Source organism: Pleuronectes platessa, chromosome 6 (genome assembly GCF_947347685.1).
Source record: "Pleuronectes platessa chromosome 6, fPlePla1.1, whole genome shotgun sequence".
Lineage (NCBI taxonomy): Eukaryota > Metazoa > Chordata > Actinopteri > Pleuronectiformes > Pleuronectidae > Pleuronectes > Pleuronectes platessa.
This window is the reverse complement of record NC_070631.1, coordinates 5,912,585-5,927,178: the sequence shown is the minus strand read 5'-3', so window position 1 is coordinate 5,927,178 and position 14,594 is coordinate 5,912,585. Positions and strand designations below refer to the sequence as shown.

The 14,594-nt window shown below is 41.1% G+C and overlaps 2 protein-coding genes across 3 annotated transcripts; both read left to right on the top strand.

The window, feature by feature from the left end:
• Positions 1 to 781: 781 nt before the first annotated feature.
• LOC128442919 (NEDD8-activating enzyme E1 catalytic subunit) lies at positions 782 to 6,898 on the top strand. Of its 2 annotated transcripts, none has more exons than XM_053425545.1 (18): positions 782 to 888; positions 983 to 1,021; positions 1,944 to 2,067; positions 2,177 to 2,257; positions 2,363 to 2,445; positions 2,822 to 2,902; positions 2,992 to 3,035; positions 3,125 to 3,189; positions 3,303 to 3,458; positions 4,035 to 4,137; positions 4,244 to 4,354; positions 4,527 to 4,580; positions 5,419 to 5,455; positions 5,559 to 5,640; positions 5,735 to 5,835; positions 6,209 to 6,272; positions 6,362 to 6,416; positions 6,505 to 6,898. In XM_053425545.1, exons 1-18 carry the CDS (start codon positions 869 to 871, stop codon positions 6,591 to 6,593), a joined length of 1,389 nt encoding a protein of 462 aa, XP_053281520.1. In that variant the 5' UTR covers positions 782 to 868; the 3' UTR covers positions 6,594 to 6,898. The 2 variants fall into 2 exon arrangements, with proteins under 2 accessions (XP_053281520.1, XP_053281521.1); XM_053425546.1 differs by having other exon boundaries at positions 801 to 888; positions 983 to 1,045.
• Positions 6,899 to 9,908: 3,010 nt separating this feature from the next.
• On the top strand, positions 9,909 to 13,764 carry LOC128441903 (chemokine-like protein TAFA-4). Its single transcript, XM_053424023.1, has 4 exons — positions 9,909 to 10,023; positions 11,561 to 11,716; positions 11,948 to 12,072; positions 13,601 to 13,764. The coding sequence occupies exons 1-4, from the start codon at positions 9,909 to 9,911 to the stop codon at positions 13,610 to 13,612; spliced, it is 408 nt and encodes a 135-aa protein (XP_053279998.1). The 3' UTR covers positions 13,613 to 13,764.
• Positions 13,765 to 14,594: the final 830 nt, after the last annotated feature.

The window sequence follows — 14,594 nt, the reverse complement described above, 5'->3', positions numbered from 1 at the left end:
TGTGCATATATTCTTCATTCACCTTAAAGGTTCAGAGTGTAGAATATAAGTGACATCTAGTGGTGAGGTTGCATGTTGCAGCTGAACGCCCCTCCCCTCACCCTAACCCTTACACACATGAAAGAGAACCTGTGGAAGCATTCACGTTGTTATAAATACTCAAATGATGTTTAGTTTGTCCAGTCTATGAAATCCTCATTCTAGGGTAAAGTGAACAACAATTTGTACAATTTAAAGGAAACACACTAGTGCAAACATCACTGGGATTAGTTTATATTCAGTTTCTGCCAATAGATCCCTTTCCCTTAAATCATACACACTGAACCTTTAACTCTATGACCTCAATGCACTCCGATCTCTTTAATCATTCAGTGTTTATCTACGTTCCTACAATCGTCCTAATCCTGTTCACTGTCCTTTACAGTCATATTCACGACTCCTACTTTATAACTTTAGTAGACTGCACTGTTTTTTACACCAACAATGGACATTACACTGAAATCATCGTTATTTTATTTTTCTTGTTTTTACTTGTTGTATTGACATGCTCTCTCTGCCACCCAATTGTCCTCTGGAGACAAATAAAGTTATTTTGAATTTGAACATATACATACATGTGGAAAAATGCTATTCTGTTTTTAGCAAACAGCATTTGTGGAAAACAATTTTAATTTATTCATTAGATTTTTTTTACAACATTTGAATACGCAGTTTTATTTTCATGTAACACATTTCACATGTTGGATTATTTGGTGTGTCTCTTTAAATACTTCCCCTGCACCTCCGCCACTTCCGGGTGTCGCGAGCTGCGCAGCTTTGACGCTCGTGAACGCGCCAGTCCCAATCGAGGACATGGGACCGTGAAAGAATGGCGGATGCCGACGAGCCGTAAGTGTCAATGCAGGAGAAAACCCCCCATGACTGTACCTGAGTGTGACCGTCACGGTGCAGCGTCCTCACGTGTTGTCCTCTGTCCTTCCAGGGAGAAGAAAAGAAGGCGAATAGAGGACCTGACTGAGAAGTTAGTGACGAATGCGAAATGAAGGTCCGGCAGCAGAGAGCAGCTTCTGCTGGGCCAGGAGACCCCAACACACACCATTCAGACCATTAACCGCTCGAATAAACCAGTCAGATGTTTGTGCTAATGTTCAATTTACACTGGGAAGCCGAGCACACAACACTGAGACCCTGTAATGCACCAAATACTGCAGAAACGTGCACATCGTACCTGTGCACTAATGCTACAGCAGGGTTTGAGTTGTTGTTGTCAATTGAATATCCCAAAATGCATTGCACGAGGGACATTAATAAGAATAATAATAATCTTTATGTAAGATAAGATATCACTTTATTGATACACACAGACTGGGAGAATTAAGAAGTTACACTAGCTGACAGGTCAGAATGAGGTAGACAAGAGTTGTCCATGATCTACAACTTTTACTGTAGTGGTTTGTGTAGAAACGTTTTAAAGGGGCACAAGGTGGTTGCATGAGCAAGTGGAAAAACTGTGCAAATAAATATAAGGACATATTGTGATGTGCAAAAAGCTATTCACCATTAGAAATGGTGCAAATAGTGTGAGTAGAGTGACATTAGAAATAATACCAGTACAGTATTTATTCATTTGGGATAGAATGAAGATCTTTAACAAAACAAGGTCACACAGTTGGAGGTGCGCGATGAGACGTTCACTGTCCAGTTTTGAAATGAATACATATACCTCCCCCCCAGTAAGTCCAGGTGATTGCGACCAACTTACAGTTCTGCAGATTGCTGGGTTATGATGTATTATAGAAACACTTTAAAGTTTTAGTGGTTTTCTCTCGTTCAGGAAATTTCTACCTGGGAAAATGAGAAAATAAACAGTGATGAGTTGGGAGAAATGCCCTTGAGTGAGTGATGGTACAAGTTGAGTGTGTCTTGGTGCGTTGTGTGTCCAGAATGGCTGTAGATGGTGGACACAGGGACAGTGGTTGTAACTGGGAGGGCCGGTGGAATCACGTGAAGAAGTTTTTGGAGCGACCCGGCCCGTTCACTCATCCCGACTTTGAGCCGAGCACTGAGGTGACACAGAAATACCTTCATGAAGCAGAAAGCATTCAGTTCATATATCAGACTATATCTACGTATAGTGATGAAGTTCTGTAAACATGCCGATGCTTCTGTTTGTCAGTCTCTGCAGTTTTTGTTGGAGACCTGTAAGATTCTGGTCATCGGGGCAGGAGGACTCGGATGTGAGCTTCTCAAAAACCTGGTAGGAAGTAACTTTGATCCGCTTCACATCTAAATGCACTCCCTTGACTGTAACCTGAGTGAAACCTATTGTGTTAGTCCTCACATTGTCTCGGTGTGTTTCAAGGCTCTGTCTGGGTTTCGCCTCATCCACGTGGTGGACATGGATATCATCGATGTGTCCAACCTCAACAGGCAGTTTCTTTTCAGGTGGGCTCCACCTCGGCTTTTACTTCTCCTTACAATCGTTTAATAGTTGACAAGCTTAGCATATGAGGAAAACATTTTAGTTCCTAAGATGGGGGGATTTGTGAGGTAGTCATTAATATCTTAAATATGATATTAAAGCCTTATAGTCCTCATTAACCACGTCCTTTAATCTATGACATTTAAACTACGAGGGAAGTATTCAGTCCCTATAAACAAAAGTAGCAAGATATCAATATTTTCCTCTGAATTGTTGTGGTGCCTGAACTTACATGTACTTTCTTTGCGTCTCGGTGAATGAGGCACTGGATTAACCCCTCTGTGATCAAACCTCTTGTCTCGTCTGCTCTGTAATCACCTGCTTTACACTTTGATTCAGGCCCAAAGATGTCGGACGCCCGAAGGCGGAGGTGGCTGCTGACTTCATCAACAGTCGTATCCCCGGATGTAAAGTCGTCCCGTATCCTTTTCAGCAGCAGATTCCACAGCATCGCAGACGTAGTGAAACCAGCTTGATCGGGATTTTCATTCCTTATTAAAAACACCCAGCCACTTTAAAAAGATCCAAGACTTTGATGATTCCTTCTACAGGGGTAAGTGAGTTTCTCTTGCATGCATTAGCAGAGTTCACCCGAATTAACACTTCATAGGTTTAAAATAAAAAATGCTCTTGACTTTGCAGAGTTCCACATCATCGTCTGTGGACTGGACTCCATCATCGCCAGACGCTGGATGAACGGGATGCTGGTAGGACAGAGAAATTCAATTTAATTTATTGTAGTTTGCTTTTACTTGATTTACTTTTGTGTTTCAGAAGACAAGCTGTGTTGAGTTATTATTGTATGGCCGCCCTTTATTAGATCTCCCTCCTGAGTTATGACGACGGGGTCTTGGATCCCAGCTCCATCATTCCGCTAATAGACGGAGGAACCGAGGGCTTTAAAGGAAACGCCCGTGTCATTCTGCCCGGCATGACCGCGTGCATCGACTGCACGCTGGAGCTCTACCCGCCACAGGTCCAGTCTACTTCCACTAACACTGTCACTGTTAAGAGTCATTTCAACACAACAAAGGGAGGAAGGATAATTAATCAACCTTACAGAAGCGTCGGCAGCTCAGCGTGTGTTTTTGGGAGAGGGAAAGAATTTGGCGGTGCAGAGGAGGTGATGTTTTACATTTTCACCTGCAGCAACAGCAGTTTCTGTTCGGTGGGGGGGCGGGGGGGAAATAAATGACTTGGGGCATAATGCAAAAATAGCTACCAGAATAACAAGGCACAGAAAAGAACACCAACAGAAACTGGCAGAAAATAAGAGAGAAAGAATTGCTGCTTACAGGTGCTTCCTGTATGCAAAAATTATAAGAAGCAGTACCAGGATAACAGTGACTGTTTCGCACTAAAGACACACACACACACACACACGCACGCACGCACGCACGCACACACACACATACACACGAGAAAACAGCAAGAAAAAAATTGATAAATAAAGTTGAGATTTTGACGTGAGCTCTTGTTTCCTCTCCCAGCAACACTAGTGCTGTCAGATAATTTTATGTTTTGACCTTAATTTATATTTTACAATCAACAGATTAATTTCCCCATGTGCACCATTGCGTCGATGCCACGGCTTCCAGAACATTGCATCGAATATGCCCGGATCTTACAATGGCCCAAAGAAAACCCGTTTGGAGGTGAGCTCTAATATTCTCTTTTTTTATAAGTATGAGTCATGCAGCCTTTCACCTGTGATCATTATGAGAGTACAGTCTTAACAAGCAGCGTCTTCTCCTTCTCTAGAAATCAGCTTGGATGGAGACAACCCAGAACACATCCAGTGGGTGTTTGAAAGAGCTCAGGAAAGATCTGCAGAGTTTTCCATCACAGGAGTGACATACAGGCTCACTCAAGGTGAACAGAGTGATGAAACTAAACTACAGCCATTATATTCAAAGCTAATGCGACACATCAGTCTCTGTTTAACTGGAACGGATACATTTCTCACCGTAATTGACGGCTCTGGTTCTCAAGTAGCTCTAATACTGTGATGGTGTCTAATCAGTGTCTGTTTCTTCTGTCACAGGAGTTGTGAAGAGGATCATTCCTGCGGTGGCATCAACCAATGCTGTTATCGCTGGTATGAAACTTCAACATTTTTTGTGGCAGTAGCTGTTGCTAGGAAGAGATGTGCCCAGTTTTGTTATATTGGAGCAGCTTCATATTACATCAATTCAACAATCCTTTCGTTGTATAATGTTGTTTAAGTAATAAGGTTATTTTACTTTTGGGCGGTATTCTAAATGATGCTTTATAAGAATATTGTTCACTCAAAACTGATGCAAAATAACGTATGCTGCTGTATAATGTCAGTATATTGCAGTGTCCACATGTATTTTAAGGGGCGATATTGACATGTTGGATTCTAATACACTTACACTACTGGTTTTAAACACATGGCTGAGCCGCCTGTAGAGACTGCTGTGACATTGGTAAAGTGGCACAATTAGTGTTTACACCAATAATGATTCAGATTTACCATAACAATAAATATACATATATGTAAACAATATACTTAAGAAAACAAAGTTTGCCTCTCAATGAAGTACAGTTTGATCCAAAAATTTAGTTTTTTAAAAGACAGTGGTGGCCAAAATGATTAGAACACTTGGCATATTTAAGAGGTGTCAGTTATTTTTGTTGAACTGACCATTAAAATACCCATAAACGAATGAAATATCTACAAACTCATCAATTATGCTCTATAAACCATAGAATAGAGCCATCATAAGGAGACTTAGGTAATTTTCCTGACAAAAAACCAGCTAGGCCTATTTCACTGTCAATGTCACACAATTACTTGTGTAATCATTGTCAGGTGTGATCGTGGTTAAATTGTATATATATATTTAAAAGACAACATTATTGTACAATTACACAGCTCAGTCAACTGGACGTCATTTTGCTTCTGTTCTCAGCTTCCTGCGCCACTGAAGTTTTTAAAATCGCTACAAGGTCGGTAGCAAAGAAACACTTGTCCTGATTATCTCATCTCAATTATCTGTTGACTTTTTTTTTAATGAAAATGACTAACTCACCTAATGATTTTATCTTTCAGCGCCTATATTCCTTTAAATAATTACATGGTCTTTAATGACGTGGATGGTCTGTACACCTACACTTTTGAAGCCGAGCGGAAGGTTTGTCCTGCCCTTATTGAAACGTATGAAACGTTTGTGTCATTTCTCCGCACAGAGAACAAACAGTTTACTCTGCATCCTCTTTGATTTGCAGGAAAACTGCTCCGCGTGCAGCCAGGTGCCTCAAGATCTCCAATTCCCCCCTTCTGCCAAGTTACAGGAGGTTTTAGAGTACCTGACAGAGAACGCCTCTCTGTGAGTATTCAGAGAAACACTTTCCAATGCTTCAAGAGCCACGACAGCTCGCCTACTTTGTTCTTGCTCGCTCGAACGTCCATAATGTTTTTCCTGTGCACCCAGACAGTCAGACCCAACGGTTTCACTCGTTAGTCTCTGTACCCGTCACAATTAATTCAGTTGGGAAACGCTTCAAAGAAAGTGAAAAGTTCCTGGATTCGCACATTTATTCAGATCTGCTCCAACATGTAATGGGTTCTGCCTTTGGACCATTTCCCACTCCTCCACAAAATGTCATTGGAATCCATCCAGAACAAACAAACACTGATGAAAACACAACCTCCTCGCTGGAGATAATCATGTTAGGATTGTGTGTGTAAATGTTTTCCAGACAAATGAAGTCCCCGGCTATCACTACGACTCTGGAGGGGAAAAATAAGACACTGTATTTGCAGGTAATCTTCATCTTTCTGAATGATTAGTGGTGTTTGGTCCCTTTTTATCACCACCTGTAATAACACTATGCTTCCTTTTTTAATTCCAGTCTGTAAAATCCATCGAGGAGCGAACCAGGCCAAACCTCTGCAAGACTTTGAAAGGTAATATGAAGAGATGCTCCAGTCGGATCAGACGGCGACCTTTGACCTGCTGAGATTCACAGATCAGTGTTTCTTTCCTCCGACACAGAGCTGGGCTTGTCGGACGGACAGGAGCTAGCCGTGGCAGATGTCACCACACCACAGACGGTTCTCTTCAAGCTCAATTTCACCAACTGATCACAACGCGCAGCACTGACATCAACTGGGCCGAAGCATCCGAGGCGGGTGTGACGTCTGGAGGTCACCGAGATGTTGCGGTTGCACATTTTGATATGATTATGATGTAAATGAGTCCAGTCTTACATGTGGAACGGGATCGGTTGTTGGGAGAAATGTTTTTTTTTGTATTTGTTATGTTGTTTACTCCTTTGTGTATTTGACCTGTGCTGACTTATATTCTTGCGATTTACCTGCAAGTCAAGTGATGAGAATACTGATGTGCGCTCCTCTAATAAAGTTTTATTATATTGGTTGTAAACAAAGCCTTGTTCACCAGAAGTATTCGTTGTTTTCTCCACTTATATAAGATAAGAGTTATTTTCATTAATTCATTAAACATTTTCAAACTAAATATATGAATAAGAAAACTAGTGAAGACAAATAAACCAAAACAAATCCCAGTGTCAGAAATTCAAGTAAGAGATAATAATCCTTTATCAGTAATTGATTTATTCATTATCTGTGTCACAGCAGCAAGGGAGGCAGTAAAAATATGAAACCTGCATCATAAACACAAGAAAATAGAGATTGTATTAACAATATATAAAGTTTTACCCGGATATTGTAATTGTGCAGACAGAAAACGAGTATTGCACACTGGTGGTAATTCTTATAGTTTGAAAGGTCGGACCGGTGACACCTCTCCTTCAGGGTGTGAGTGGTTTTCCAGCAGAGACAATCTCCACCGGGTCAAGAGGGCGTTCAGAGACTGAGGTGTCCTTCCTAATGAGGCTGTCCCGTCTCCTCCTGTCAGCAGGCGAGATGCTGCTGCTGCTGATCCACAGAATCATAAAAGGTCTTCAGGAGAGCCCCCTGCATCTAAAAGACCTCAGTGTCTCCACAGATGGAGTTTGCAGTGGCTCTTCCTGTAAAGTTCACTGTGGCCTGTTTTCTAGAAGCAACAGAGCAGCTCCACTGTTATTCTAAAAGCACTTAATCTGTATAACACCAACATAAACCAGGAGGGTTTTAAAACTTCTTTGAAGAAAGAGAAGTTAAGATTAAAGTTACATAATTGATATTTATTAATTTAAATCATTAAATATTTATTGAAGTAACAATTGTCTTCTTTGACGATCCTCGAGAATAGAAACTCAAAGAAAATACACACAGTTGTACAGTTTGATTAAAAAGGAAAATACACCAAGGGACTGTTACTCTTCTTATAGTGGAAACTTTTAAACCCTTTATTAGTCTGGTTCATAAATAGCAAAGATAAAAAAAAATAATCCACCTAAGGGATCTTGCACATTGAAGTAGAAGTAAAGTAAAGTAAGATTAATACATATACCTATAAATATAAACTTCACTGGAGCAGGGATGTGCTCTATAGGCAGATGCAAATTGACATTTAAATAAATAAATAGCAGAAAATATTACAGATAAAACGAGAGTGAAACAAGAAATATGGAAAAGAAGGAAAGAAAATGTCAAAATTAAAAGTATCTACAGTTTAGAACAAGACATATATAGATGTGGGATATATCAGGAAGTGACATTGTAGGCTCATTATTATTATTATTAATATTATTATTATTACATATAGTGAATAATCCAGCACATAAACACTCATCCTCACAGATCAGGTTTAAAACCAGACTCAGTAACAAGGAGGGACAACAGTCTACTTTTCCATTTTCCTTTGAACCCAGTAACAACAATAGCAAACACTGTAATTCTGCGTCACCAAATCCGAGCGGAGAACTTGTGTTTCTCCTCCAGCTGCAGCTGATCCTCTGACTGACAGCCCGTCACTTCTCTCCCTGTCTAAGCTTCTTATGGCGCTAATGAAAGTGGCCGCTCGCTGACCAGCAGACAGATGGTTTCTGCCTCGATTAAGTTTTAATTTCCTCCGACGGGAGGAGCTGACATGTACTCTCTCCTCAGAGTGTGTGTGTGTGTGTGTGTGTGTGAGTGTGTGTGAGTGTGTGTGTGTTCACAGAGCAACACATCACGTCCTGCAGGAGAAATCCCATCATCACCTGCACTGACTCCAGGAAGAGACGCTGCTCACCTGCTCCACAGAGATCACGCTCCTCGTCGCAGTTGAGTCTGGAGCGGACGCAGGGAAGTTGGAGGTGAAGAGTCGGAAGTGAACCTGTGGCTCCTCGTCGAGATGATGGTGTGAGTGATGTCAGCACAGACACCGACCGAGGCTTCAGCAGAGGATCATCATGTAGAATCAATAACCTGAGGTAGGAACATATGGATTTCCCTCTTTGTCTTTATTTCTAGTCCAGTTTAAGCAAAACTAACAACAACAACAACAACAAGCATAATAATAATGATAATACACTTTATTGGTATATATCTTTTCAAAAAATAGGTTTACAAATTGCGTTACAGACATATAAACAGAAAAATACACAAATTATGATCAATCTTTCAGTTTTGTTGTTATTGTTTGTTTATTCTACAATTAAATGTATAATACATTTGACTTTTTATCACTTTTAGAGATGCTGATAAAGAAAATAGGTTCATAGCAGGTGCTGGTATAGTGTTTTATCATTTAATGGACATTTAGTTGTTGATTAACACGGAATAGGCCTATGGTTTTATCACTGAATGCAAATGAGCATAAAACGTAGAAAATCCTTGACTTTACTAGTTAATCAATTCAAAATGCAGTAGATGTGGCGATATATGATTAGTGAGTTTACTTAAAAAAGTGAGTTTTTAAGTAAAGATGCAAAACATTTGCAGGTTCCAGTTTTTCAAATGTAGAAATTCGCAGATTCAATTTGTTATTTTTTTTAAGTTTTGCGATCAAAGCTGACCTATATTTTGCTGTTTTGTTCACTCAATGATTATTTGCTAATTGATTACAAATGTAATTGATGATAGCAGTGTGTTGCATCTGGGGTTGTTTGTGTCGTGCGTTTGTTTTTCGCTGTATAATGTGACAATTCCACGTCCCAGTTTCTCCTGTGACTCACGCACAGAGAGCGACTTGTTCAGCAGGGAGAGTTTAGCTTTGGCTGCACGGTTGTTTACGGCTGCAGGGATAATATGACTCAGGAAGGAGAGTAAGGACTCTCATCTGCCTCCAAATGTGCCTCCGATCAGGCTTTTATTGGCATTTCTTTGATTTGTTGTGGCTTAGCTCGCTGACGTGAGAAGCGTAATTGAGCAAATAGATGCAGTGATCTCAGGCAGGGGCATGTAGTGATGCACATTGTTGTACCTTAAGGTCACACGCCCCAAAGGGAGCATCATTAACCCAATTCTGTGAAAGTGTGTGTAAAGCTCCTTCCTTTGTGTGCAGGCAACATGAAGCTGAGCTCACCGGCTCGGCCTTTACACTGGGGTCTCCTGCTCCTCTGGATAGTGAGCCTCTGCAGCCGGGGACAGTCCATTGGCAACCAAAGCTCCAGAGGACAGACAGGTAGGTGTCAGACCAACCAGACCAATCACACGTCCTGAGGGCCTCATTACAGCTGCTGGTCACCAGCCTGCTCACCTGGGGCCGAGCTGAAGTAACAAGGACCTGACACTCATGGGCTTCTTACTGGAGACAGAAAAAATAACATGGATGATAGAGGTTTAATGTATTATAGTTATTTATAGGATCTGATGTGCATATATAGATAGATAGATAGATAGATAGATAGATAGATAGATGGATAGATGGATGGATGGATGGATGGATGGATGGATGGATGGATGGATGGATGGATGGATGGATGGATGGATGGATGGATGGATGGATGGATAGATAGATAGATAGATAGATAGATAGATAGATAGATAGATAGATAGATAGATAGATAGATAGATAGATAGATAGATAGATAGATAGATGGATGGATAGATAGAATGATAGATATCATGATATTGTTATATGTTTTACTTTCTTTAACTTTAATAAAAATAATGAATGGGTCTTAAGAACTAGACATGTTTAGGGGAATGAAAATCATGGACTTGACTCCAAATCGACAATGTTTCCTTAGGAACTCAAATGTTTTGGGAGCAACTGGTTTAATCATTAGATTATAATCAATAAACATATCTAATGCTATTTTAGCCTGAAATTGTTACTTGCAAAGAAATTATCTCTCTCTGGTTAATCTGACGCGGAAACATTTGATTATTCCACCTTAAATGTAGCTTTGTTGAAAAACATGAAATAGAAACAGTTAGATGAATTCAATACTAAAATAAATGTATTTAGATATTTTCACCAGGACCACAACAGAGACTTCAAATTGATAAATCCAATAAGAAACCTCTGATTTGTCTTTGTTTTGTATTTTTATAATTAAATGTGAAATGTCTTGGCCTCGGCTTTGGTTGTTTTCTGATTTCCACCTCCACTTTACGAATTAACCTTCCAGACCTGCAGGTGTTGTTGTTCATGCAAACAGACATCTCCGTTTTAAATTTGCAATAAACATGCACGGGTCTCTTTTTTGTTGTTTTCAACTCCTGCTCTGTTGCACACGTTCAATTGGAGGAGTCAGTGTGAATCATCCGAGGTTTAATCATCACTGCATTTCTTTTTATTTGCTTTTCTGTGAAATGATGCAGAAGCAGACGTGTTTTTTTTCTCCTCATGCTGTTCAATCTGCTCAGTGCTGTTCATTTCCCTCATGAAGCTGTAAATCAGGAAATTTATGCTGATAATATGGTTTTAAAATGTGATTTTTCTTTTTTTCTTAGCTGTGACATGGGTGCTAATGTTTTAAAATCCACTGGGTGGTGCTGTAGCTTTATACAAATCCAGAGCAGCGCTGTAGTGTACATGCTCTACTTACTTTGTCATATGTGTGACAAAAAGATTAGTGTATGTACTTAATTCTTTCCTTCTAGTAGTGTCAGTGAATCACTGTGATTTCACTGCAGGGCTGAAGTCCTCCATACTTACATGCAGAAGTCAGTATGGAAAATTGTCACCTTTCCCTCCACATTTCCTCATTCAGGGTCATCGCAGGAGAGGACGGGGACGTGTGAAGTGGTGGCGGCTCATCGCTGCTGCAACAAGAACAAGATTGAGGAACGCTCTCAAACAGTCAAGTGCTCGTGCTTCCCAGGACAGGTGGCGGGGACAACAAGGGCTCGGCCCTCTTGTGTTGATGGTAATATTACCCGTACCCTCTTCTCCCTCACTTACCCAGAAATACTCTGACATGACATGAATATCTTATTTGCCAAAGTGGAGTCAGGTTAGTCAGTTTCCCCCGGAATCCAGTGAAGGAGTGTGACGATTGAGATGTTTTTTTTTTTTTTTATATTCCTAACAACTCAAGTTTTTTTGAAGTCTTTTCATCGATAAAAGTGACCTTCAGCTGAGGTGTATTTTTCTCCAGCCTCCGTTGTGCGTCAGAAGTGGTGGTGTAAAATGGAGCCGTGTCTGGAGGGGGAGGAGTGCCGAGTTCTCCCTGACCTCACCGGCTGGTCGTGTATCTCCGGGTACAAAGTGAAGACCACAAAGGTGAGGACAAGGCCTGAGTTACTGTGCAGCAGCCGCCCTGTGCAGAAGCCATGACACAAAATGGCTTTAGTTTGAAGACACGGTATTTTTAGATGCTTAAATGCAGCCATACGATAAATCTCTCATGAGCAAACTGCGGCTGACAGACTTGTGGACACTCATCATGATGCGTTAATTTAGTAAGCTCTTCTTTGATGCCCAAAGATTCCACGATCAACCCTAATAATCATAACTCCCGTCGGCCATGTCATCCGTCCTGCTCTCCACGATGAACAGTGGGCTCGGGAAACCTAATTCCATAATCTGTTGAACGACGGGGCCACGAGGACAAACACGAAATATGCTGTAAACCGATGCTGAAAACTAAAACCCATGTAATTAAATCTGACGGCCAAAGGAAACGCCACTGCACTTAGAAGTACACTTTCTCCTGAGATGCCTTCTTTTTTCTTTGGACTGTTTTGTATGTGTGATTCCTGAGGGGGAAACAGTGGAACATAGGGAAGTGAGCAGTGGCAGCATGTGGCCCCTGATCGATGGCTTCCAGGGGTCATCAGATTAAACAACAGAAGAAAAGAGTAGACTTGAACTTTTCTCTTTTTTTCACCGTTGCTATGCCATTCACTGTACATGTTCAGTTCATAATAGAAAACTATTCACTGGCTCTACTTGTCCGAGGCTGAAAGTCAGCATCCGAACGAGCTAATGATCCGTTTAGAGAATGCAAATCAAGAACTTTGTAAACTGTAAAAGAGGTTTTCTTTCTCCTATTACTGTTATTAGTGGTGAGCTAGTTAGATGGACAGGCTAACACGTCGTGCATTTAAATTTCACGTGTTTATTTCATGCACTTTAACTCTGAATGGACATTAGAGTTGCGTGGGAGGAGCTTTTACATTATTTTCCATAGAAAAAGGAACGTGACTCACAGTTGGAGCACTTGATGGTTCATTCAACAATGACTTTCCTGTTCTTGAATCCAAATTATAAAAATAACGTCACAAAAACATCTGGTCTTTGATAACATGTTCAGGTCACTTCTCCCAACCTGTATTTTGGCAACAGCCACTCATCACGCTTCAAATAATGTCACATGAGCTGTTACTGACGGGTGAGAGCTAGAGATGAAGCGTGGATAAAACTGAAAAGAGACAATCCGCTGCTTAAATCGTTTCACCTTAAAAGATTCTGTGTCAGGTTTGATATAATATATGATAATAATTCAATATAACATTTCACTGACTTTCTCTCCATTGCAGCAGTACCCGGGGCTGATGGGTATTGTAGTTAGCTTCCTACCTGGTGAAATACTTTATCCATTAGATTCACATGTTTCTGTGTTTTTTGTAAATTAAATCACACTTTAATTAATTATCTGATTTAAAGAAAATCATTTAAAAGGGATTTCAAAATGAGATAAAACACATTTTAAACAGGATACAATAAATTTGATCAAATGCCTAAACATTTTCTTGTATCTCTATATATCTATGAAATGTATTGACAGTTTGTCCCCTACTGTGTTCAGGTGGCGCGGTAGCCAGACGGAGGATCCATCTAATTGGTCCGAGCCCGTCCCGGCCCCGCAGCCGTCACCTCACCACCTCTGGACGCCGAGGACAGTGGACCCCCCGTCACACAGAGCAAAGAACAATATATAGATTTAATTAGATATCTGCTGGCTGAGTTTTACATCGCAGGAACTCATTATTTTTAATTTCCTTTGGCTTGAACACGATGTTAGTCGAGGTTAATCCCGTGGAGTGGACAATCTACTAGCAATTAACTTCAGATCAAAAAGATGCGGCGTCATGTCCCATGCAGTCCACACACACACACACACACATACACACACACACACCCAGCTCCTGTATGCAGCCGTCTGTGTCAGTGCTTCGGTGCTTGATATGCAGCACGCATTGTGACGCACTCAATCAAAGTTTGGATGGGCCTGCTGGCAGACACTTAAAAAGAGATTTTGTGGATTTTCACGACGCACAATGTGAATCCAGTCGGTGGCTTGTGACTCTCTTCCCCCCCCCCCTCCCCTCGATCAAAGAGGAGGAGCACAAATACTGAGAAATTTATGATTATGTAGCATTTGTAGACAATGCTATCCCGCAGACGTTCTCCGAGTTTTGTAAAGAGGTCAGATCCCTTTGGACTAGTTCCTACCACAGAGAGGCAGTCTCGCAAACACACACACACACACACACACACACACACACACACACACACACACACACACACAGGCTGCTTTTCCGACTCCGCCGGTTGGACAGGCCACCACCTGCAACGCTGTGATGGCATGCACACAGGCATGGAGCCCTGATGCAAAACAAGAACTGTTTGAAATGCTAATCGTGGGGAGAAAGGGGAGAGAGGAGAGACGAGCGGCTCCTCCACCGCTGAGAGTATTTACATCATGCTTTTTGTTTGTCTCTCTAAACTGAGTGCTCCTGCTGAGGGGACCTCTCTTGTAGTAATGAAGGGAAACAGTGGAGATTCTCTGCCTTGAAGCG

What these genes read in the sequence shown, in the direction of transcription:
- LOC128442919 (XM_053425545.1), top strand. Translation starts at nt 869, where the DNA reads ATGGCGGATGCCGACGAGCC. An exon ending in CAAAGAAAACCCGTTTGGAG is followed by an intron (nt 4,138 to 4,243) that starts GTGAGCTCTAAT and finishes CTCCTTCTCTAG; the next exon opens with AAATCAGCTTGGATGGAGAC. An exon ending in AACCAATGCTGTTATCGCTG is followed by an intron (nt 4,581 to 5,418) that starts GTATGAAACTTC and finishes TTCTGTTCTCAG; the next exon opens with CTTCCTGCGCCACTGAAGTT.
- LOC128441903 (XM_053424023.1), top strand. Translation starts at nt 9,909, where the DNA reads ATGAAGCTGAGCTCACCGGCTCGGCCTTTACACTGGGGTCTCCTGCTC. An exon ending in AAGCTCCAGAGGACAGACAG is followed by an intron (nt 10,024 to 11,560) that starts GTAGGTGTCAGA and finishes TTCCTCATTCAG; the next exon opens with GGTCATCGCAGGAGAGGACG. An exon ending in TCGGCCCTCTTGTGTTGATG is followed by an intron (nt 11,717 to 11,947) that starts GTAATATTACCC and finishes ATTTTTCTCCAG; the next exon opens with CCTCCGTTGTGCGTCAGAAG.